At 41.9% G+C, this 25,847-nt stretch overlaps 1 protein-coding gene across 7 annotated transcripts in view; it reads left to right on the top strand.

Moving 5' to 3' along the window:
- Window positions 1-25,847, top strand: part of cep164 (centrosomal protein 164) — a 209,497-nt gene that overhangs the window by 17,440 nt on the left and 166,210 nt on the right. For all 7 annotated transcript variants that reach the window (XM_078532883.1, XM_078532867.1, XM_078532859.1 and 4 more), the window contains one exon: window positions 14,977-15,086. In XM_078532883.1, the coding sequence (XP_078389009.1) occupies window positions 15,005-15,086 (82 nt within the window). In that variant the 5' untranslated portion in view covers window positions 14,977-15,004. The remainder of the gene's footprint in view (window positions 1-14,976; window positions 15,087-25,847) is intronic.

Below are 25,847 nucleotides of genomic sequence, written 5' to 3'. Positions count from 1 at the left end.
GGGAGCAGTGAATGCAGTAGACCAAATTGAGGGAAGTGCAATTGAAGCACTGCTTTACCTGAAATGAGTGTTTGGGCCCTTGGACGGTGAGGAGGGGGGAAGTAAAGAGGCAGATGTTGCACCTTCTGCGATTGCATGGGAAGGTGCCATGGGAGGGGGTTGAGGTATAGGGGGTGATGGAGGAGTGGACCAGGGTGTCCCATAGAGAATGGTCCCTACGCAATGCCGACAGGGAGGAGTGAAGGGAAGATGTGTTTGATGGTGGCATCATGCTGGAGTTGGCGGAAATGGCGGAGGATGATCCTTTGAATGTAGAGGTTAGTGGGGTGAAAAGTGAGGACAAGGGGGACCCTATCATGGTCCTGGGAGGGAGTGGAAGGTGTGAAGGCAGAGGCGCGGGAGATGGGTTGGACATGGTTGAAGGCCCTGTCAATCACCATGGGCAGGAAACCTCGGTTAAGGAAGAAGGGAGACATGTCAGAAGCACTGTTTTGGAAAGTGACATCATCGGAACAGATGCGACGGTGGCGAAGGAACTGAGAGAATGGGATGGAGTCCTTACAGAAGCAGGGTGTGAAGAGTTGTAGTCGAGGTAGCTGTTGGAGTTGGTGGGCTTGTAATGAATATTGATGGACAGCCTATCACCAGAAATTGAGACAGAGGGGCCAAGGAAGGGAAGGGAAGTGTCAGTGATGGACCATGTGAAAGTGATGGAGGGTTGGAAATTGGAAGCAAAATTAATAAAAATTTTTCCAGGTCCAGACAAGAGCATGAAGCGGCACCAAAACAGTCATTGAGGAACCGGAGAAAGAGTTGTAGGAAGAGGCCTGAGTAGGACTGGAATAAGGAATGTTCCACATAACCCATAAAGGGACAGGCATAACTGGGGCCCATGCGGGTACCCGTAGCCACGCCTTTTATTTCGAGGAAGTGAGACGAGTTTAAGGAGAAATTGTTTAGTGAGAGAACAACTTCAGCCAGACGGAAGAGAGTGGTGGTGAATGGGGATTGTTCTGGCCTCTGTTCAAGGAAGAAACAGATAGCCCTCAGACTATCCTGGTGGGGGATGGAGGTGTAGAGGGAATGGACGTCCATGGTGAAGAGGAGGTGGTTGGGGCCAGGGAACTGGAAATTGCTGATATGATGTAGGGCATCAGAGGAATTGCAGATGTAGTTGGGAAGAGACTGGACAAGGGGAGAGAGAACGGAGTCAAGATGGGAAGAAACGAGTTCTGTGGGATAGGAACAGGCTGACATGTTTGGTCTACCGGGACAGCCCTGTTTGTGGATTTTGGGGAGAAGGTAGAAGCGGGCCGTCTGAGGTTGGGAGACTGAGGTTGGAAGTTGTGAAGAGAAGATCTCCAGAGGAGATGAAGTCTGTGACAGTCTTGGAAACAATGGCTTGATGATCAAGCTGTAGCCTTATTACTTTCGCAATCTTGCCCTTTATTTTGTAAATGTGTTTCTTTGTATGTATGTTTTACTTGCATTTACAGTAAAATTCTGATGAATCAAATCTCGGAATCTGGCCACAAATTTGTGTTAAGCAGAGCTGCATGATAGCCATGGAGTCCCCTTTCCTGATTGCGTCTCTATGTAACCTGATATGCTTACAAACAGTTTATGTCAAAAACACCAGATTCCAATTCCAATTGAAAACACAGTAAAGCAGTAAATATGTGGAAAAAGTCTTTATTCAAGTTGTTCACACCTTACAATGGCTTGGCCTTGTGAGAGGCTGGAGGCTTGCATTGAAAAATGTCAGGAGTTAGCTGTGGAAAAACTCCATTATCTTTTGCTGCTTAACGTGCTGCCTTTGGACATGGTGATACAGACCGCCATGTCTTCAATGCAGTCACACATGTCTTTGGTGCTTTCATGCTGCAATGTGAAATCCTGGAACATCTCTACAGCCTTTGCGGCATCAGCTAGTGATACAGTAGGGGTGAGCAGGTGGGCATTCTTTGGACTCTTAAGGCTCATCGGCTCCTTGGGTTCCATGATTCCATGCTCCTGGATGGTCTAACTCTACTCTATTGGTTGGTGTGGTCATATGACAAGCATAGACAAGTTCGGCAAATCTGGAGTTACCAGTGCGGAATTTCAGCTTATCGCGGGCATCATTCTATGGGATTTGCTATTCTGCCAGCGGGAATTGTTGATGACTTCGACATAACTGGAATTTTGTGTCATCTGATTTTGACTCATCACAGCTTCGCTGTACAGACAGCTGTCTCCACTGAAGTACACAACATAATTCTTTAGAATTTAAGAATGTGACAATTTTAATATTAATCTTTAGCTGTGGAAATCCACACCACCGTTTTCATGCAGCAAGCACCCATAACAGAATAAATCTCAGACATTTTCAGATCAGTGGCCAAGAAGGTCCATTCTTCACAAGGTCTTTTCTGACTGCAGCTGACCTCCTGGCTATGGGGGCAGGGGGAACGGGACACAGTAAATGTAGTTTTTCAGTGACAGTAAAGTGCTCGAGAGTTGATGGGAGCGTGTAATGTATGTGCATGTGCGTAAACACACGCTGCTGTGATATGATGCACTATCATGGTGTTACTATATGCTGCATATGAGTACTGGACAAAATGTCAGCCACTTTTAATGCAAAATGCCCGTAGGTCTGCTGCTTACACACATTAAACACAGGAGAACAGCACAGTTGGCTCCGCAGACCTAACTGCAATACACCCACAGCAAAATTGTAATTATCTTTTATTCAGCATCAGTACCTGCTGAGTATGTGAGATCTAATGCAGATACAGATAGGATTGTCAGATGTTCCAATTTTTGATAGTGGTGTGAAGAAAGTTTGAAAACATAAACTAGACACCAAAAATTAATATCTTCCTTTCAAATGACTATTTTTCCCCCATGTACTCCAGTAACTTGTTATTGTGGAGACATTAGTTATTAAAGTTACAAGATGTTAAATGAATTTCACCATCAACAAAGAAGTCGAGATGTGATCCAGGGTGACTGTGATTTCTTGCTCGATTGCCTTATGGAATCGGGGAGGATATTCTGAGTTTTAGCTGGCTGTCGGTTTTTTTTTTGCTTCCGGGCCCCTCCCCTGAAATTTACCGTTAGGGCTGATTTGGGAAGGTGGTCAGGCAGTTAACGATTTTTGCTTTTCTGGTGAATTTTTATGCTCCTTGATGTTAACCATTCCAGTGCTGTCATTGGAACGCTATTGATACCTACATCAACAACGCCTGTCCAATAGATACCTTAAGCACTGAGGCGGTGTTTTTCTCACCCTTTTCCCATCTGTTCACATGATTTCACCCATATTTAAACATGGCAGGCAACATTACTGACCAAGCTGGGCAGCTAATGATATGTTTGTTATACTTGGAACAGTTAACTGTAAATTAGAGTAAATTGGTATCTTTGTCCTGCCTGAACCAGTACGTACGAACCTATGAGTTATGAGCAGGAGTGGGCCATTTGGGCCCTGAAGCCTGCTCCGCCATTCGACAAGATCATAGCTGATCAAATTGTGGCCCCAACTCCACATTTCTGCCTGCCCCAATAACCTTGACTCCCTTGTTAGTCAAAAATTCATCTACCTCTGCCTTAAAAACATTCAATGACCCTGTCTCCACCCCTGTCTGGGGAAGAGTTCCAAAGACTCACGACCCTCTGAGAGAAAAAAAAATCTCCTCATCTCTGTCTTTTTAAACCCTGTATTTTTAAACGTTGTTTTCCAGTGGCATAGTGGTAGTGTCATTGGACTAGTATTCCAGAGACCCAGGGTGATGCTCTGGGGAAATTTGAATTCAGTAAAAACCTGGAATTAAAAGTCTGGTGATCACCATGAAACCATTGCCAATTGTTGTAAAAACCCATCTGGTTCATTAATGTCCTTTAGGGAAAGAAATCTGCTGTCCTTGCCTGGTCTGGCCTACATGTGACTCCAGACTCCAATGTCAGCTCCAATGGATACAGGCCCAGCCTGTCCAACGTTTCCTCATAAGATAACCCCCCCATCGCAAGCACTAGTCGAGTGAGCCTTCTGAACTGCCTCTGACACATTTATATCCTTTCTTAAATAAGGAGACCAAAACTGTACACAGTACTCCAGATATGGTCTGGTCCAGATTATGGCCTGCAGAACTATAGCAAACCATCCCTTTTATATTCCATTCTATTTGCCTTCCTAATCCCTTGCTGTACTTGTGTACTAACTTTTTGTGATTCACGTGCCAGGACACCCAGATCACTCTATACCTCAGAGTTCTACAATTTTCATTTAAATAATATGCTGCTTTTCTGCTTTTCCTGCCAAACTGGACAAGTTCATATTTTCCCACATTATATTCCATCTTGCAAATTTTTGCCCACTGACTTAACCTATCTATATCCTTTTACAGACTCCTTATATCCTCTTCACAACTTACTCTCCTATCTAAATTTAGATCATCAGCAAATTTAGCAACCATACATTCAGTCCCTTCATCCAAGTCATTAATATAAATTGTAAGTAGTTGAGGCCCAGCACTGATTCCTGTGGCACTCCACTTGTCACACCTTGCCAACCCGAAAATGCCCCATTTATCATGACTCTCTGTTTATTGTTAGCTAACCGATCCTCTATCCATGCTAATCTGTTATCCCCTACACCATGAGCTCTTAGTTTGCATAGTAACCTTTGATGTTGCACCCTATCAAATGCCTTTTGGAAATCTAAGTACACCACATCCACAGGTTCCCCTTCATCCACGTTGCTTGTTACTTCCTCAAAGAACTCCAGTAAATTAGCCAAACATGATTTCCCTTTCACTAAACTATGTTGGCTCTGTCTGATTACATAGAGATTTTCTAAGCTAAAAACAAAAAGCTAAAAGCTACTGCTGGAAATCCAAAACAAAAACAGAATTACCTGGAAAAACTCAGCAGGTCTGGCAGCATCGGTGGAGAAGAAAACAGTTGACGTTTCGAGTCCTTATGACCCTTCGGCAGAACTGAAGTATAGTTAGGAGAGAGGTGAAATATAAGCTGGTCTAAGGTGGGGGGCGGGGGGAGAGAGAAGTTGAGGGTGGGGTGGTTGTAGGGATAAGCAAGCAGTGATAGGAGCAGATAATCAAAAGATGTCAGAGACAAAAGGATCAAAGAGGTGTTGAAGGTGGTGATATTATCTAAGAAAAGTGCTAATTAAGAATGGATGGCAGGATACTCAAGGTACAGCTGTAGTGGGGGTGGGGTGGAAAGACTAACAAAGTATTAGTTGTAGATTTAAAAATAATGGAAATAGGTGGGAAAAGAAGAATCTATATAAATTATTGAAAAAAAAGTGAGGGGGAAGAAACGGGGTGGGGATGGGGGGAGGGGGAGTTTAAGATCTAAAGTTGTTGAATTCAATATTCAGCCCGGAAGGCTGTAAAGTGCCTGGTCGGAAGATGAGGTGCTGTTCCTCCAGTTTGCGTTGGGCTTCACTGGAACAATGCAGCAAGCCAAGGACAGACATGTGGGCAAGAGAACAGGGTGGAGTGTTAAAATGGCAAGCAACAGGGAGGTTTGGGTCAGACCTGCTGAGATTTTCTGAGCGCCCGCTATAACCTCTTCAATAATAGATTTCAGCATTTTCCCTATGACAGATGTTAAGCTAACTGGCTTGTAGTTTCCTGCTTTCTGTCTCCCTTCTTGAAAGAGGAGTCACATTTGCTACTTTCCAAGCTAATGGGATCATTTCAAAATCTAGGGAATTTTGGAAAATTAAAACCAATGCACCTACTATCTCAGCAGCCACATCTTTTAAGACCCGAAGATGAAGTCCATCAGGACCTAGAGACTTGTCAACTTTTAGTTCTAATAATTTTCCCAGTACCCTTTCCCTGGTGATTGTAATTGTTTTAAGTTTCTCCCTTTCACCTCCTGATTCATAACTATATCTGGGATATTATTTGTATATTCTACACTGAAGACAGATGTAAAATATCTATTCAATTTATTCACCATTTCCTTATTTACCATTATTAATTCCCCAGACTCACTCCAGAGGCCAACACTCACTTTATGTACAGTTTTCCTTTTTAAATAGCTGTAGAAATTCTTAATATCTGTTTTTATACTTCTAGCTAGCTTTTTCTCGTGCTCTAATTTCTCCCTCCTTATTAATAATTTAGTCATTCTTTGCTGTTCTTTATATTGTCCAATCTGCTGACATGCCACTGTTCTTTGCAGAATGATATGCTTTTTTGTTTCAATTTGATACTATCTTTAAGTTCCTTAGTTAGCCACGGATGGTGTGTCCTTCTCTTGGAGTCTTTCTTTCTCACTGGAATGTATCTTTTTTAAGTATTCTGAAATATCTCCTTAAATATCTGCTACTGCATCTCCACTGACCTATCCCTTAACCTAATTTCCAAGTTCACTTTAGCCAGCTCTGTCTTCATGTCCTCATAATTGCCCTTATTTAAGCTTAAAACACTAGTCTTAGATCCATCCACTCTTCTCTCCCTCAAACTGAATGTGAAATTCAATCATAATATGATCACTGACGTCTAGGAGTGCCTTCACTACGAGGTCATTAATTAATCCTGTCTCATTATATATTACAGATCTGGTATAGTATGCTCTCTGTTTGACTCTAGGATGTGCTGCTCTAAGAAACTGTCCCCAAAACAATCTATAAGCTCATCTGATTCGTCCAATCTATATGTAGATTAAAACCACCCATGATTATCACCATACCTTTCTCTCAAGCCCTCATTATTTCTTCCTATCCTGCCCTACAGTTTGGTTACTGTTAAGGGGTCTATAAATTATTCCACAAGTGACTAGTTTTCACTAGTTCTCATCTCTATCCGAACCGATTCTACACTTTGACCTTCAGAACTAAGATCATCCCTCTCCATTGTACCAATGTCATCCTTAATTAACAGAGCTACCCATTCACCTTTTCTTACCTTCCTGTCCTTCCTAAATGTCATGTACTCTTAAATATTCAGGTCTCAGTTTTTGTCATCCTGCAGCCATGCCTCTGAATTGGCTATCAGATCATATGCATTTATTTCTATTCGCACTGTCAATTCATCTGTTTTGTTATGAATGATATGCATTCGAATACAGAGCCTTTAGTTATGTCTTTTTACTATTTTTGTAACCTCTAGCCTAATCTGCTGGTGCAGTCTTGGATATGTACACTCTGTCCCTTTCTGCCACACTCTGATCATCATTTCCCTTATTGCTACTTTGCTTTCTTGCCTTGTTTTCCCTACTTAATTTATCACATCTTCCCAAACTTGATCCCGCGCCCCCACTAATTAGTTTAAAGCCTTCTCTGCTCCACTAGTTATACAATTCGCCAGAACACTGGTCCCAGCACGGTTCAGGTGAAGACCATCCCAATGATACAGCTCCCACTTTCCATAGTACTGGTGCCAGTGCCCCATGAATCGTAATCCATTTATCCCACACTAATCTTTGAGCTACACATTTATAATCTTATTTACCCTTTGCGAATTTGTTTGTGGCTCAGGTAGTAATCCAGAGGTTATTACCTTTGAGGTACTGCTTTTTAATTTAGCCTTCAGTTGTTCATAATCCCTCAGCAGAACCCCTCTCCTAGTTCTATCTATGGCTTTGGTACCTAGGTGGACCACAACCTCTCTTCTTAATGTAAGTTCCTTTCCTGCCCAGAGCAGATGTCCCAAACTCTGGCACCAGACAGGCAACACAGCCAGCTGAACTCTCGGTCTCGGCTACAGAGAACTGTGTCTATCCCCCTGACTACACTGTACCCTACTACCACTACATTCCTCAATAACATGGCCCACTTGAATGGTTTCCTGTACCATGGTTCCATGGTCAGTTTGCTCATCCAGCCTGCAGCCACCACTTTCTACCATACAGGTTGCAAAAACCTCAAACTAATTGCAAGGGCTTCTACCTTCTCGATCCCCATTGCTGCCTCACTTACAGTCACACCCTGCTGTCCCTGACCACTGACCAATCAGAAGACCCCATCCTAAGGGGTGTAACTGCCTCCTGGAACAAAGCGTTCAGGTAACTTTCCCCCTCCCTGATGCATCGTGGTGTTTGCAGCCCGGCTGCAGCTCAACGACTCTCAGCCAGAGCTTCTCAAGCCTCAGACACTTAATTGCAAATGTGTTTGCCCTGGATCACACTGGTGTTCCAGGAGTTCCCACATTCTGCAGTCGCAACACATCGCCTGCCCTGCCATCTTAATTATATGTTAATTAATAAACCTTACTATTCCCAATAAACTTTACTAGTGGTAATAAAGCTTACTGATACTAATAAAACCTTACAATTACTAATAAATTGCACTAGTTTTGAAAGCAATGTGAGCAAAATGCTCACCAACAATCACTTACCTGTTTCTCTGTGATTTTTGATTTTCCTTTCTGAAATCAGATTGGACACAGCCGGCTGGCTGAACTCCTGGGGCAGGATCTTTAGGTCGGCGAGCAGGGGGCGGGCCCACTCACCGACGCGGGATGACGCCGGGCAGAACTCCCGATGTCACCCCACGTCATCTCAATTTTCAGGTCGGCGGGGGCATGGCCAAATCAGCTGTGCGCCCGCCGACCTGACAATGACCTATTGAAGCCATTGACAAAGTTATTAACTTCAGTAATGGACCTTCCCGTCCAACCTTAAGGTTGGCGGGCAGGCCAGGAGCCCTGGCGGGCTTCAAAAAAAAGCATGAAACCTCATCCATGGGCAGGATGAGGTTTCATGAGGGTTTTTAAAAATTTAATAAATGTTTGATTTAAAGTGATGGACATGTCCCAACTCATGTGACAATGTCACATGGTGGTGGGGGGGGTGGGGTGTGGAGACATGTCAGGGAAATTTTGCTTTTGTACCTTTACCATTTTTACATTTGGAGTCGATCTCCCTGAGGCAGCCCTTAGCCTCAGGGAGATCAGTTTGTTCTTTCACGCACATGCACGAAAGAGCGCACTCCTAGCTGAGGGAACCCCCCCCCCCCACCCACCCAAACCAGCACAGGGAGTGGCCCACCCACATAAAATGGCGCCGCGCCTGCCTGCACCCGTTCCTGCACTTCCTCCCCGACGGGGGGAGGGGGACAATTCTTCCCCTGATGCCCTAACAGCTCTCGCTGTTTTAAACAGTAAAAAGACTGATGCAGGATAGCTGTCCATCCAGAAACCATGTTTTGATTTGACACCCCCATGTGGCCAGAAAAATGTGCTGCACCATCAGGAAGCTTTGCCAAGACTTCCATTTATTTGGTGTTTTTCATAACCTCAGGATGTCCCAAAGCACTATACAGCCAATTAAGTACTTTTGAAGTGTAATTACTGCTATAATGCAGAAAGTGTGGCAGCTAATTTGCACACAGCAGTGCCCCACAAACAGCAATGAGATAATGACCAAATTATCTGCTTTTCAAGGATGTTGTTCGAGGGATACATGTAGGCAAAGACTTCCCTGCTTGTCTTCAAAATAGTGCCAGAGCACATAGAATCAAACAGCACAGAAGGAGGCCATTTGCCCCAGCATGCATGTACAGTCTCTTTCAAAGAGTTATCTAATTAGTCATAATCCCCCACTATTACTTCATTGCCCTGCACTTTTTTCTCTTTTCAAACATGTATATAATTACCCCTTGAAAGTTACTACTGAATCTGCTTCCATCGCCCTTTTCAGACAGTGTACTCTAGATCAAGACAACATGTTACTTAAAAAAAAAATCTCCCCATCTCCCCTGTGGTTTTCCATCCACTGACATTGCCCTGGCTTCTTTGTTCTGCGCACTCTAAGCTTGGTTAAGATACTGCACCCTTTACAACTCTTTGAATACTCTGCCTTTCAGGATCTTATAAGTCCACGTGAGAGGAAAAAGAGGGCCTTAGTTTAGTGTCTCTTCTGAAAGACAGCACCTCTGATGATGCAGCACTCCCTCGATATTGCACCGGAGTCTCAGCCTAGGTGTTGTGCCCTGGTCCCTGGAGTGGGACTGGATCAAAAACACTATGTTTAGAACCTGTTCTGAAAAAGAGTCTGTAACATACTTTGTGTTCCCTCTGTATATGCTTTCTGCCCTGCTGTGTATGTCCAGTGTTTGATTTTGTTTAATATTTCTCGCATCTGCAGTATTTTGCTTTCTATTCTTATGTTCAGAGCTGGTCTATCTTCTGTCTAGAGGAACATACTTGATTGCACGTACTTGGAAACGTTTCCCATGTATTATTTTTAAAATAGTTTTCAGTGAATGATCCTATGTATAGTATTTGCACAAGGAATTGCATATATCTGGATGTTGAAAACTGCCATGCCGCTGGCAAACATCTATGCCAGATTAAGTTATTTTTATACTGTGCTGTCTTCAAAGCTAAGGTATAAAGTTCAGCCAAGCAGACAACTGCAATTTCAGTTGTAATTGACCTGGAATTGTTAATTTTGTATTTCAGTTATCGTATTGGATGAGATTCCTAATTTGCACCTTATGTATAACCTAAAATGATCAATCTTGGCTAAATTTAAAACTGCTAGTTTAAAAACTGATGGAATTACCACCAATAAAAGAAAGCTGTGTGTAGTGATAATGACAGTGTGTGGTTTTGTAAATTATTGGAAAAATAAATCCTTCAGGCAGTTTGTGATTCTTGCTTTTCTGGTGAATTTTTATGCTCCTTGAGGTTAACAATTTCAGTGCTGTCATGGGGACGCTATTGATACCTACATCAGCCATGCCGATAGGGATACAGAGTAAAGCTCCTTGTACCTTGCTCCAAGCTCACAACAGCACCCTCTGCTGCACCACTGTGGCATTTTAACTTAAAGCACCACTTATTCCTGAAACCTTCCTGAATTTTTGCCCTGATAAGGAGGTGGGCAAGCGTGTACTTTCATGCTGCTGACTGGCATCCTGGTTTGCTGGCACCAACCTGCCCACGGGCTATTTTTCCGGAGGCACGATTGAGGTGGAAGAGCTACCTACCCACAAAACGCGGGTAGCAAATTAAGCTAATTTGAAGACCAATTAAGACCAATTATCGGAGGCTGACTGGAAATTTTCAGTTGGCCCTTGGGCCCCCCTCAGTGTCAAGAACAGTGCAGCCCACGCTCCTGATCTACGGGCAGCCGGTGGGGATTAGGGGGTTGCGGAGAGGGAGGAGGACCTCCTCATGCTCCTGCTCCTGGGCCTGGCCATGTTGGTCATTAACAGGTCCAGGCAATGGGCAATTGAGGGGGTCATCCCTCTGTCTGACTGTCTGCCCCTCTTCCGCAGCTATGTTCGCGGCCGGGTGTCCCTGGAGAGGGGGCACATGGTGTCCGCTGATACCGTCGAGGCCTTCCATGCTTGGTGGACACCGCGGGGGCTGGAGTGCTTTATCGACCCTTTTAATCACATTTTGATCTAATGTTTGTAAGTTCTTTAAGTTTTGTCTTTTGTTTTTGCAGTTTCCCTTTAAGGGGCTGCCTTTTAATTTGTCCTTTGATTTGTTAATTTAGTTTATTTGGCTTGTACTCAAAAATATTACCTGGTGGCAGCCTTCCGGCAACAGACGGGAGGGCCAGCGCACCTTGCAGGCTTCCTGCCTCCCCAGCAGCAACTGCAGCCGCAAGCCACTCCACAATGGCAACCGGACAGCTGTGGCCACTTGCTGAGAGAGCACCTCAAGGTGGAGGTGCCCTCTCTCTCTCCCTTCCCTGCAATAACAAGCTGCAGCTCCTTCTGTGCAGGGGGGCCTCCTTAATTGGACCGTGAGTATACCCTCTGGATACTAAATGACTAATTCAGGGAAAACCACTGTTAGACGATTGCTCAACACAGTGTGGGGTGCCCCCCCCCCCCCCCCCCCCCACCAAACCAACCTGACTCCGATGTTGGAGTCCAAACCCAAAATGCAACGTGAACCTGAGTTGAAATTGGTTGTTTATGGGAAACGTTTACCAGTGACAGTGAGGAGATGTTCATCTGATTAGTTCAGGCTGCATTTTAATCCAAACTACTGAAGGAAAGGAATTTCATTCAAACCCCCTGCATCAGCCAGTGCTGAATTTTGCCTTTTTAAATTAAATGCATTATTGTTTGGACTGCAATTTTTATGAGCGGCATTTTTTTGTTTCTTGGCGGTAATATGGTTGCTAAGAGAATAAGTTATCTTATTTAACGCACCATTTTCTATAAGTGCTGTCGTCAGCTTGCATTTTAAACTTGTTCTAAGCTTCTGGTGGAGGTACAAAACAAAATTAGTTTCTCTTTTATTGGAGTTCCTAATGGATGTTTCACTATGGATGGAGCTCTGCAGCTTTTAGGACAAATACAACTCCTAAAAATGTGTCAAGATCACCTATTGTAATTTCAAGGCTTGGCTGGCAACTTAATGTGCAACGTTTCGAAATAGGAACAGGAGAGGGCCATTCAGCCTGTCAATTCAATATAATCATGGCTGATTGAACACTTATTGTCTTTTACCCACAGTATTCCCATAGCCCTTTATATTATTGTTAATCAGAAATCTATCAACCTCTATCTTAAACATACACAATGACTGAGCTTCCACGGCCCTCTGGGGTAGAGAATTCGAAAGATTCACAACCTCTGTGTAAAGAAATTTCTCCTCATCTCAGTCCCAACTGGCTTCCCCCTTAATCCATGCCAGTATATTGCCACTTGCCCCCTGTGCTTTTATTTTGCTAATCAACCTCCTGTGGGGGGACTTTATCAAAAGCCTTTCTGAAGACCCAAGTATACCACGTCCATCAACTCTCCTTTATCAATTTTGTTAGTAATATCCTCAAAAAAACTCCAAGTTCACCAAACATGATTTCCCTTTTGCAAATCCATGCTGACTATGCCCAATCGGATCATGATTATCCAAGTATCCATTTACCACATCCTTTATAATAGCATTTTTCCTACTACTGATGTAAGACTAACAGGTCTGTAGCTCCCTGTTTTCTCTCTCCTTCCCTTCCTAAATAGTGGGATGACAATTGCTATCTTCTAATCTTCAGGAACCATTCCAGAATCTATAGAATTTTGGAAACTGATCACCAATGCATCCACTATCTCTGTAGTAACCTCTTGCAACACTCTGAGATGCAGAATATCAGGTCCCGGGTACTTATCAACTTTCAGTCTCATTAATTTCTCCAATACAACCTTCTTAATTATAATAATTTCCTTCAACTCTTCATTCTCCCTACTCCCTTGGATCTCTAAATCTGGGAGATTTCCTGTATTTTCCTCAGTGAAAACAGACACAAAGTAATCATTTAGCTTCTCTGCCATTTCTCTATTCCCCATTATGAATCCTCCTGACTCTGTCTGTAATGGACCCACATTTGTCTTAGCCAAACGTTTGCTTTTTACATACCTATAGAAGCTTTTACAGTCCGTTTTTATGTTTTTTGCTAGATTGCATTCATATCCTACACGAATTTAGTAGTGACGTCTTGCTTCTACATGAAATCTTCATAAACGTCTGTAGCTTCCAACATCCGTGACTGAACCGGCATACGGACTAACAGATATTCTGCAGAACTCTGAGATCTGCATTAAAGTGGTGCACGAAACAGCTAGATACACAATCCATGTAACCTAACTAATCCTATTGTTTGTGTCGACCTGGCTTTGACAGCAGGAGCAGCACGGACGTGTCTGTGTGGAAGCAGCTGTTTATACGCTTTTACTCGTCCTTTTGTTCTTCCCCTGTTTTCCAGCAAAGGAATTTGTGTGCTTTGTTTCATTAAAACTTGTTAAATTGACCATATCTTCCAAGCGATCATGATTTATGGCTTTGTCATAGGTGAATTATGCTGGTCTTTTAATTTTGAGGTAATGGATTTGATTCTGCGGTACTGTTGTGCTGTTTCTGTGCATGAAACATTCCATGTGGAGCCTGTTAATGAGCGAATTCCCTCATTGAACTCATTTTTAAAAATTAAATGATTAGGGCTCCTTTAATTGCTTCATTGGTTAAGGCAATGAGAAGCCCACCCATACAGACTAGGCAGGTTGCAGGTTTGTTGCTGATTGGAAGATGAGCACAGGAGTTCTCTTGGTGACTTGGTCACCATTTATTCCCTAATCAACATCACTAAATTAGATTATCTGGTTATTAAACTTGTTGCTGTTTGTGATGCAAATTTATTGCTGTATTTCCTTACGTTACAACGGCGATTATACTTCAGAAGCACTTAATTGGTTGTGTTTCATTCAGGGTAGGGTTTTGTTTCATTTCGAGGTTGGGAAATGCACTATGTAAATGCAACTGCTTCTAATTACAATTCATTATAATGGTTTCAACTTCTAGAAGGAGTGCTGAAGGTGCAACTCTTATTTTTACTTTTTTGTCTTGTGCAAAATATTCACACTCTTGGGTTCATATGGAATGTAACATCATAGATATTTTGCAATACTTCCATGTGAGTGCAGGGAACATCACCTGTGATTATATAGTTCTGTACATTAAGGTTAGGCTGCTTGGTTGTTAATCCCAATAATTGTATGTTGAGGAAGAATGAGTCTGAAGCTGGCCTGTACCTTTAAAACAGGTTTATTTCCAAGACAGTAAAGTAAAGTCACAGACGCTCCCAGTTCCTCCCAGACACCCGGAGTGATATCTTACAATGATTCCCTAACCCTTCCCTAATTGGGGACCGCTATGTTTAGCTACCAACTTAAAGCATGTATTCTATTGAAGCATGACTTCAACATTAACATTGGTGACTAACCTGAGATTAGCTTTGGTCAGGGTGTGCTGGGGAGTTAATGAAGCAGTACGGTAGGTTAGAGGTGACTCCTTCCTTGACTGCTTCATCAAATAAAATGGTGGATACTCTGTCAATGCTGTTATTTCTGAGGAGTAATTTATTGACCTTGATTCTTGCATCTGTACCGTATTGCTTCTGAGCAGCCATTTGAGCAATTATAACAAGCTGAAATTTTTTTTGCTTTAATAATACTGTTGAGCTTTCATTCGTGTAACTTTGTACTTCTTAATTCTTCAGGTAGGCACGGTCATACCTTTAAACTGAGATGACAGCAACTGCACTGCGAATAGGGGACCAATTAATCCTAGAAGAGGATTATGATGAGAATTATATCCCGAATGAACAAGGTATTTGAACTTGGGTTTACTTTGTACCTGTGTTTGCTAATTGATTTTAAGTGCCACAAACAGCTAATTGGGCATAGACTGAGTACTGCACAGGCAATATCCAAATCAACGGGAGGCCTAAAGCGGGCCTGAAATTGGGGCTTGAACTTTATTGACATTTTAGGCATGATCTTCTGGTGCCTCCACAGATATTACCTTCAATGTCCGAGCTAAATGTTGGGGCCGCTTGCTTCCCTGGGACTGGCCTGAAGTTAAGTTCTGAGAATGGAATTGCAGCAGGCAATGAGGATCAGTGGGTGGGGTGGGAAAGGAGGAACGTTGGCCAGGACAGGCAAGTCACCATCTCCTCTCTGCAGAAGCAGGCTGTCTTTTTTTAAGAAAAACTTGCCTTTTGCTGGTGGCCACAGTAGCAGCTGATCCACCCTGAGTGGGATGGACCATTTCCTGCTCTGTCCAGCATAAACAGATTTTGCAGGGGGATCCTTGAACAGCCTTCTAATTAATATGTGAAGTGAGTCTGTGACTCCTAAAAATTGGACCCGATGAATTTAGCCAATGCCCAAACGCCCATGCATATTTGGCACAGACCATTCCACTGTGGAAATTGTCAGCATGATATCTACTTTATGCATGAGGAACTGGCACAATGCGGAGCAATATGTCTCCCCAGGTTTTTCCTAGTTTTCCTTCTTTCATCCTGGACGTCCCATGATACAACAGTGATTAATCATGACAACCAATTGTCTAAAAATTAGTCTATATGAGGCAAAGAAAACACTCAAAGGATGAAAATATTTGGCACCATGGGTCCAAAGTCACCTATTCCTCCCAAGCATGCTACACTTACAACATGTCATGTCACAAATTACTCATTTGCTGGACCCCAAAATATTATTTCCAGAAATAAATCTATCTAGTTTGCATTTTAATGAATCAGCGCTGTGTGCTTTGTTACGACCGCAGCCGATGTTATTTGCTGAGCAAGCTAGATCCCAAAGAGAAACCTGCCTTCCTGACCATAACTTTTTTTGTATTTTGAAAATGAGGAAGAAAAGCTACTGATCCCAGAAGCATAGAACTCCAGTATCACCTTCAGGACTTTAAGAGTTAAAAGATTTACTGACAAGAAAAAAAAACTTAAGCACATAAGTTTAAAGTTACACAGTTGAAACAATCTTACAAACTAGCCCCCTCCTCAAAAAGCCCACTTGGTCAGAATACTCAAGTAAGCTACTTGGTAACAACTCCCTCATAGGTTTTTAACTTTTAAAATCAAGTAATAATACCCCAAGGCAAAACTGCTGTGCTTTAGTAAAGGTATACCACACAACTCCTCAAACGTTTCCACCCTGCTGTGGGAATCCAAGAAAGTTCAGAAAACAAACTGCTTTCTGAAACAAAGACTTCTGGTTTGACTGGATGGCTGTTTCAGATTTCACGCCTTCTCTCAGCCACAGAGCTGGTCTCAGGACATCTCCCCCACAACTCAGCTCAACATCATTCCTTAAATATCCTTTTCCCCTTTCATCTAAGATTCCATTGTCCTCAGCAACTCTTTGAATTCAATTTTTCCATAATATAAAAATCTTCAATGTTTTCCTATTGCCTCCACTTTTGGGTCAAATAAAACTTAATAACTTTACCTTATTTATTTATGAAATCTTTGTAAGTTGTAAAAGTCCCTTAACCTCCCCTATGAAATTTAACAGCTGAAAAGCCAAGTCCCTACCTATCTCCTAATACAAATTTTTAAAACCCAACCTATTTACTTGTAAATCCAACTTCACCATAGCCTCTCATTACAAATGCATGCATCTAGCTCCTTTACCCTTTTATCTCTTAATTCTCACAGACAAGCTGTCTCTATTAAAGTTCCTCCAGTTTAATTAATCATGGACACACAGACATACAGCCTTCTTTATAGAATACCACCATATTCCCAAAATATTTTAAAATAAACCATCTTCACAGCTTCCACCGTCGCCTCCGGAGAGTCTGTTTCGTCGATTTACCACACACTCTGGTTACCCTTTTCTGTTTACTTTAAATAACTGCAATATTCTTTTTTTCCTCCGAGTTGACTAGGACTGTGCAAAGAATTGTCAGCACAGTTGCATCGATGATTTGTAAAGTGGCAGGATTGCCTTACTATTTCAGCTCACTGTTGACCTTTTAATAAAAGTCAGCATCAAATTGTTTTCTGCTTTTGATGTTGATCGTAGGGGGAGCATTGGCCAGGATACCCGCTTCACCCCCACCATGCATTTTCATGAAAAAGGACTGTCAAATGCATCAAAGTGGTAGCCTCTTAAGCACCTGATACTGTAAGTCTTATTCCATGATGAGGTTATTCAGGTTGGAGCAAAAGGCAGCTGGGCTTGCAGTTTTATATAATTCCGAATTTATTGTTTAAATCCCAGTGGAGCAGCAAGAGGCTGAATTAAGTAAATGGCATTCTGCCAGACGGGTGTCTGCCAGACAGGTATCACTGGCTGCTCCAATGATTCTTAAGTTATGGTCTTAAAATAGCAATCTGCTGCTCTGAGCCTTCAGAACAAGTCCCTGTATAAACCGACGAAGCTGGTAGATTGTAGTTTTTATGTGGGTAACTTGTCAGCAACTGGTCTACTGATTTTGCATGTTGTAAAAGTTGATTTGAAATGTGCCATGGTCAGCTGAATGCAGTTCCACAAACAGGTAATTTATCACTTTACTGCATCCACTGTTTTTTTAAAGAAGAACAAAATCTAAACTGTAGATGAATTAGAGTGGAAGAGGGAACGAGAAAATATAAGCTCTGGCTCTTGTGATTCATGACCAAGAGTAAATAGGGATCTTGAGCTGATGGATAAAAGTCAACATTTAAGAAGTTAACATCTGTGAGCTTGGTTCACTTGGTAGCATTTTCACCTCTTAAGATCAAAGTTTGTAGATTCCAGCTTTATTTCAAGATTGAAGCACATAATCCAGGACAACATTTCGGTGCTTTACTAAGGAGGTGCCGCATTGTGGGAAGTGCTGTCTTTTGACTGAGATGTTAAAATGAAGTCTGCCTTCTTGCTTGGGTTGATGTAAAAGATCCTGTGGCACTATTTAAGGAGGAGTAGGGAAGTTCTCCAGTGTCAAGGAAGGTTAAGTCAGTGATTGAGGATATGGCAATGGAATTCAACATGGTTAAGTTTAAAATCATAAAATTGCATAGAAAAAACAAGATTGTGAATTACATATAAAAATAGTTATGGGCTGGAGGTAACAACGAATTGTGAGGGTTTTTGTGGATAGATTCTTAAAACCAATGATTCACTATTTGTAGGCAGCAAATATAGCAAATAAAATGTTGAGATACACAAGTCTAATGAGGTAACGTTGGAGTTCTTTATGCCCTTGGTAATACCATATCTGGAAGACTATGTAGAACTTCGGCCTGTTTATTGTAGAAAATATGCAGAATTATTGGAGTGACTCCTAATTGTAGAAGGCTCCGAGATGATTCTACCTTGGAACTTTACTCTTTGGAGAAAATGAACGTGGTTGTGATAAAGGTCTTTTAAGATTTTAAATGGTTTGGAGAATTTGGATTCAGGAAAGCTCTTCTGTTGGGCATTGGATTCAGACTAGGATTCAACCACAAGTTGGCAAGTTTTTTTTCAAAAGCCCTAAATAATGCAGGACTATTAGTTCTAGAATCATAGTAAAGAATCTGATGGGATGCTTTCAAGAGTGGACTAGGTGGATCGATGGCTTTCTTGTGCACGGAACAACATTGTATTACTGTACTAAAAGTAAAGAGTGTTGAATGAATACTAAAACTAGGTATCCATGTAAAATATTGCACTCAGCAAATTAAATAACAGATGTTTGAACATTGTGATTTATATTTTGGAGCTACAGTATCTGGACAAATAACAATAATAATGCAGCAACACCAAAAATAACACGTGCATTACAAGGCTTGAAACAACAAGGGACATGGCATGGTTCATTTTTGTTGCATATTTTTTTTTTTTTTTTTGTAAAAATATACTTTATTCATAAAAATCTTCAATCACATTCAAAACCATTTCAAAAACAACATTACAAGGGTACAATCCAGGTTAAACTTTTACAAAATGTATCACCAGGTGCATCAATACAAACAATATTGCAGTCATTTACAGCCTTTCATTTTGATCTGTTCATTTTTGTTGCATATTGTTGCATTGGATGCCATGTTTGTATTAAACAGCTTCCTAGTGATTTGAAAAATAATTTGCTGTGTTACAGATTTGGCTTGTCACAGATTAGTCTAGCTATCTCTGCAGGATTGTCCTGTAATCTTCCAAACATTGCTCTGAGAAACCTGGGGAAAAAAAATCATAGGGGTATTTTTTTTTCATTTCTTTGAACACACTTTAATTTGTTATTAATAAAAAGAAAATGGAGATGCGAATACATTATTTGACTGAGCATGACATTTGGAAGTACAAGGCCATATGTGAAACATTCAAGGATTGGTTGAACCAGAGTTGGCAACCCCTATACATCATACAACAATTGAGTCAAGGAATGTTTCTGACAATAGGTAATTCTTCACATGCACTGAGACAAAAAGAAATACAATATAAAGGGCACCCAGTAATCTGTCAACTTCAAAGAGAGACCACAAGGACACAAAACCTGAAGCAACTCAGCTGGACAATGCAGGAGGGATGTTGGTGGAAGATAGTGGGATCAGCTATATGAGAAGGCTGTTGAGAAGTTGAGAAAGATGAAGAGAGTGAGTGCAACCTGGTCAGAGAGAATGTAATTTTTAACATGGATTAGAGCCAGTTTCAGTGCCGTGATAGTGGTGGACACCTGATTGGAGAGGTTCAAATTTGCAGGTGCAGGTGACAACACATGGATTTTGGAGAGAAGGGTAAGCTTGGGGATGTGGTAGCAGTTTGTGAGGATGATTAAATTTCAAAAATACTTAATTGACTGTAAAGCACTTTGGAATGTCCTGAGTTTGTGAAAGGTTCTATAGAAATGCAAACATTTCTTTCTAACAGCTTACACATTAGTTGTGAGATCAGCAGTGTATTGGAAATAGTATTGATAGAACAGGAGGTGTGTATTATGGCCACGGTGAGCTTGGCGAGTGCATGGGGAGATGGAAGAGAAACTAGAGAAAGATGTGGATTCAGGGGTGTGGTGAGGGGTGTTGTGGGAAGCTTGGCAAAGCTGCTGAATAGATGGCTCAGTCTTTGTGACAAAGAAGGTCTTGAGCTATTGTTATATGAGTGTGTGTATAGAGGGGGCAGAGGAGAGGGTTTGAGATGGTTGGTAGTGGAGAAGACTGTGCGGACTGTCTTTTTTTTCCATCCAGAATTACCAATAAAGGAGAGCTGGGCCCAATAGTGTTTTACGTGTTCCAGGTTGTCCCAGTGGTGCGCCATAAGCATTCTTGGACTTGAGGGAGTGAAGCTGGTGGCTGTATCAAGGGGAATAATTAGGGGTTCATTCATTGATTCTCTCATGGGATATGGACATCTACATGTTGACTATCCCTAATTGCCTTTGAACTGAGTGGCTTGCTAAGTCACTTCAGAAGGCAGTTAAAAGTCAACCACGTTATTGTGGGTCTGGAGTCATATGTAGGCCAGACCAGGTAAGGATGGCAGATTTGTTACACTAAAGGACATTAGTGAACCAGATGGGTTTTTTTATGCCAATCGACAAAGGTTTTCATGGTCACTAATACTGAGACTAGCTTTTTAATTCCAGATTTTCTTCATTGAGTTTAAATTCCACCAGCTGCCATGATGGGATTTGAAACCATATTCCCAAAACATTAGTCTGGTACTCTGGATTACTAGCCCAATGACATTACGACTACTCCACCGTCTCCCATATGGGAGAGGGTAAGGGTTCTACTAGAGTCCAGTGCATCAAAGGTCATTGTGATTTAGCTGTGTCATCGGCTGTCCCTCAATTTGAGAATGACATTGACTCAGGGCCTTGAGTTCCTGCCATGGGCCTTCGTGTGACTGAACAGGCCAATTCTTGATTGTTGATCAAAAGACCATTGGCACATGTGGTCAGGATATCCATGAGGTAGCGGAATCCAGAGAGCAGGATTTGTTTCCTTTTCTTTCCCTTTCTGCCACCACTCAGCCTCGTCATTAAGACGTGACTCAAAGTGTAATGCAGCTTGATGGACACGTTCTTGCCATTCTGAACAATTAGTAGCAAGCTCCTGCTAGTCATTAAGATCGATGCTGCCACCCTTTAAGGAGAGCTTCAGAAACGTTTTCTTTGTCCTCCCCTGGAGTATTGGCCATTTGAGAGTTCAGAAAACAGGACCTTTTTTGGCCATCTGGATACAATGTTCAGTCCATCGAAGTTGAGTTTACAGGAGTTAAGCTGAAATGCTTATAACCATAGAAAAGTTACAGCACAGAAGGAGGCCATTCGGCCCATCTTGTCCATTCCAGCCCGAGAACACCCAGGTGCCCTTTCTAATCCCACCTTCCTGCACCCGGCCCATAGCCCTGCAGCTTACAGCACTTTAGGTGCAGATCCAGGTACTTTTTAAAAGAGTTTAAAGTTTTTGCCTCTACCACCAACTTGGGCAGCGAATTCCAGACACCCACTACCCTCTGCGTAAAAAAGTTCTTCCTCATGTCCCCCCTACACCTGCCACTTATCTTGAATCTATGTCCCCTGGTTCTAGAATTCTCCACCAAGGGAAACAATTTTATCCTGTCCACTCTATCTATTCCCCTCATAATTTTGTACACCTCAATTAAGTCACCTCTCAGCCTTCTTTGTTCTAAGGAAAATAACCCCAACCTATCCAATCTCTCCTCGTAGCTACACTTTTCTAACCCTGGCAACATTCTTGTAAACCTCCTCTGCACTCTCTCCAGAGCTATTGCGTCCTTCCTGTAATGTGGTGACCAGTACACATTGTGGAGCTTGCTTCAAGAAGGACTCTAATATTTGTTCGATGGTCCTCCCGTTGAATCTAGGGGATGCCGTGGAGGCATTGTTGATGGAATTTCTCTAGCGTCTTATGTCGCTGATACACAGTCCAGGTTTCATTGCAGTACAGGAGCGTGGTGACGACAACTGCTCTGTACACTAGAACTTTTGTTGACTTGTCGAGGTTTTTATTATCAGATATTCGCTGCTGTAGTTTGTGGAAGGAAGGCTGAGCTGATACAGCTGATCCGGTGTTGAATCTCCTCATTAATGATGGCTTTTTGAGAGAGAGGTGGCTACCAAGGAATGGGAAGTACTCAATACGTTTCAGAATCTCTCCATCAACATGTATGCCTGATATTTGGCTGTCTAGGTATGGGTTGATATGCATTTTGTTTTGGCAACGTTCAAGGGCAGGCAAGTTTCTTGCTGCAGAATTGAAGAGATCAAGAGTGCCTTGTAAATCTGATGCAAACTGTAGTGGTCAGTTTAGTTTTGACACGGAGGTGACTAAGGTTAAAGAGTTTACCAGCCAGATAGCATTTAATACTGACACCAGAGGGCAGTTGATCTTTAATAAGGTGAATAGCCACTATCAAGTTGATTGTAAATAGTATGGGGGCTGTAACACAGCCATGCTTGACACAAGCCTGGATTTTGAAGGCACCTGTTTCAGACCTCCCACTCAAGACATTTGCAGCTCAAGTTATATCGTCAGGAAGCAATTGCAGGATTGATGAAGTTTCTCGGATATCCAAATCTTTGGAGCGCAATTCACAGATTTACTGAATCAAATGCTTTGGTCAGGTTGATGAATGAAATGAGTTATTCTCAACATTTTTCTTGGATTTTTTCTGGCAACAACGGCCATCTTGGAGGTTCCTCTGAAAGGTCTAAAGCCACGCTGTGTCTCTGGGAGGATTTCTTTGACCACAGGAAGCAGGCGATTCAGCAGAATGTGTGTCAGGATTTTCCCTGCGATGGACAAGGGGAAAATACCTCAATAGTTCCCACAGCATGATTATCCCTTCTTGAAGGTAGTTACTATTGTCAGTAGCTGCAGAAGTACCAGTGGAACCAGAAGGCAAATGGCTGGATCATTAAGCGTTTGAAAATGTGATTACAAGTCCCATTTCAGAATTTTATGCACCCTTTTTTCTCCCTAATATCTTTCATATAATCCTTTTCATCCATGTTGGGTTTTTTCTTTTGTTAAGTGTGTGTCTTGATCCTCGGATAAACTGTCTCTACAGTGTAAAAAGGTGAAAATGACTTGAGCATCTTATTTAATTAGCAACTATTTGCACTTTATTTCAGCCCTGAAGTGCAGACAGACTGTTAAAGTGCTTTAAGGGACGGTGAATAGAGAGTAAAGGCCAAGCAGGGGAGAGAAGTGGAAATTGTTTTAATAAAAACAGAAGATGTTAGAAATATTCAGTAGGGCAGATAGCATCTGTGGAGAGAGAAATAGAGTTAATGTTTCAGGACAATAATCTTTCATCAGAACTTGGAGTTGAATTTATTGAACTTTTATCAGATTGTAGTTTTTTTTTACTACACTAGTGAGTCATAAGGATTTATTTTAAAGTTAATGGCTACCTAAAGGAAAATCATTAAAAGCCCCTACTTCCCTTGATCCCGCTACCTGGTCCCACAGTGCTGCTCCCCCCTCAATTAGAATGGACAGCACTTACAATGATATTCCAGACTGCCCATGAACAATTCTGTAGGAGATAAACTGGTAGATAATAATAAATTATAGTGATACAAGCGACCAAGTGCAAGTTCTCTTGATATATTATCCTAAATTAACTGAGTTTGGGGTGGTCTTTACTGAGTTCCTAGTGGATGCAGCAGCCCCAAAAAACTGTACGTATAATGTGGAAAAAAATGCACATAATTGTTTGGGGGAGATCTTAAAGCCAATGTGGAAAGTTGGAACTATTCACATTGATGCAGTGGAGAAGGCTGATTTGAATTTTTTGCTTCAAGATGCAATAAATGGAGCAATGCAGAGAAAGTTTCCCTCACTAAGCAGCTCCTGCTGCATCTAAAATTGGACACTGAAAGAAAGAGCAGAAAAATGTTGCATTCCTTAGAGTTGGTATTGTTCACCTGTGATGACACAAAATTATCAAAATATGTCATTGTTTTGTGATAGGTCGTGCAGTAGAATGGCATGGTGTCATTTTGGTAAAAATGATGGGAAATTGGGGACAAAATTAACAGTCACTTGGACAAATATGGATTAATTAAGGAACGCCAGCACGGGTTTGTTAAGGGCAAATGAGTAATGTGGTTGACATGGACTTTCGAAAAGCATTTAATAATGTGCACCATAACAGGCTTGTCAGCAAAGTTGGAGCCATTGAAATAAAGGGACTGTAGCAACGTGGATATGAAATTGGCTGAGTGACAGGAAACAGAGTTATGGTTCACGGTCATTTTCCAGACTGGAGGGAGGTATAAAATAGGGTTCTCATGTATCGGTGTTTGGACCTGTTTTTTTTGATCCACATTAATGGCCTAGACGTGGGTGTACAAGGAATAATTTCAAAATTTGTAGATGACACAAAACTAGGAAGTATTGTGAACTGTGAGGAGGATAGTGAAAATTCAAGAGAATAAAGACAGACTGGTGGAATGGGCAGACATTGGCAGATGAAATTTAATGCAGAGAAGTGTGAAGTGATTAATTTTAGTAGGAAGAACGAGGAGAGGCAATATAAAATAACAGGTACTATTCTAAAGAGCGTGCAGGAGCAGAGGACTTGGGGATATATTTGTGTAAACCATTGAAGGTGGCAGGACAATTTGAGAAAGCAGTTAGTGAAGTAAATGGGATCCTGAGCTTTATTAGTAGGGCATAAAGTACAAAAACAAGGACATTGTGAGAAACCTTGTATAAAATGCTGGTTCAGCCTCAACTGTAGTATTGCGTCTAGTTCTGGGTACCGTACTTTAGGAAGGATGTGAAGTCGTTAGAGAGGGCCCAGAAAAGATATACATGAGGAACCTCATGCACGTAGATAGATTGGAGAAACTGAGGCTGTTCCCCTTGGAGAAGAGACAATTGAGAGAGATTTTCTAGAGTGTTCAAAATCATGAGGGCCTGGAGAAACTGTTAATGTTGGCAAAAGGACCAAGAACCAGGGGACACTGATTTAATGTGTTATGAAGCTGGACTTTACAAGATGGTCATGTTTTAAAATATCTCTTTTTACTTAAGGTGAAACAGAACATTCTGAAAAGGGGGGTGCTGAGGTCATACTGACACCTTTGCTTGGTGACAGACCCATATGACCTGGTGGCATGAGAGAGAAACTCAAACGGAAACGTATTGAAATCAAATGAGAATTTTCGCACCTTGACACAGTAACTCACAGAAAAAGGACAGCTATGTTTTGAGACACAGAGCAAGACAAAGAAGATATTGCTGGAGAGAGACAAAGCAGAGAAGTGGAGAAGCGGTAGGACTGTTCTTTGTTAACAACACCGGATGCTTTTGAGAGTTTGTTTTCTGTTCGACAGGAAGGGGATAGAACAGACAGGACTTCTGGAACAAGGAGTCACTGAGGTGGGCCTCGCTGGTGAAAATCGGATCTGCAAGACTCAGGCTGAGTGGAACAATTTTCGAAGGACACTGCAAGATACAAGCTAGTGTGAAAGGGAAAAGTGAGACTGCTGAAGAGCTGGGAGTTGCTTTGGACTTGTTTCGATACACTACACATCTGCCAGAAGTCCAGCGCACAATGAAAGGGGTTCTAATATGTATCTCGATTGCGTTAATTAGTTAATACGAAAGTACCTTTTCTT

Source organism: Cetorhinus maximus, chromosome 2, assembly GCF_964194155.1.
Source record: "Cetorhinus maximus chromosome 2, sCetMax3.hap1.1, whole genome shotgun sequence".
NCBI lineage: Eukaryota > Metazoa > Chordata > Chondrichthyes > Lamniformes > Cetorhinidae > Cetorhinus > Cetorhinus maximus.
The sequence above is the reverse complement of the archived record's forward strand: the minus strand, read 5'-3'. Positions and strand labels throughout refer to the sequence as shown.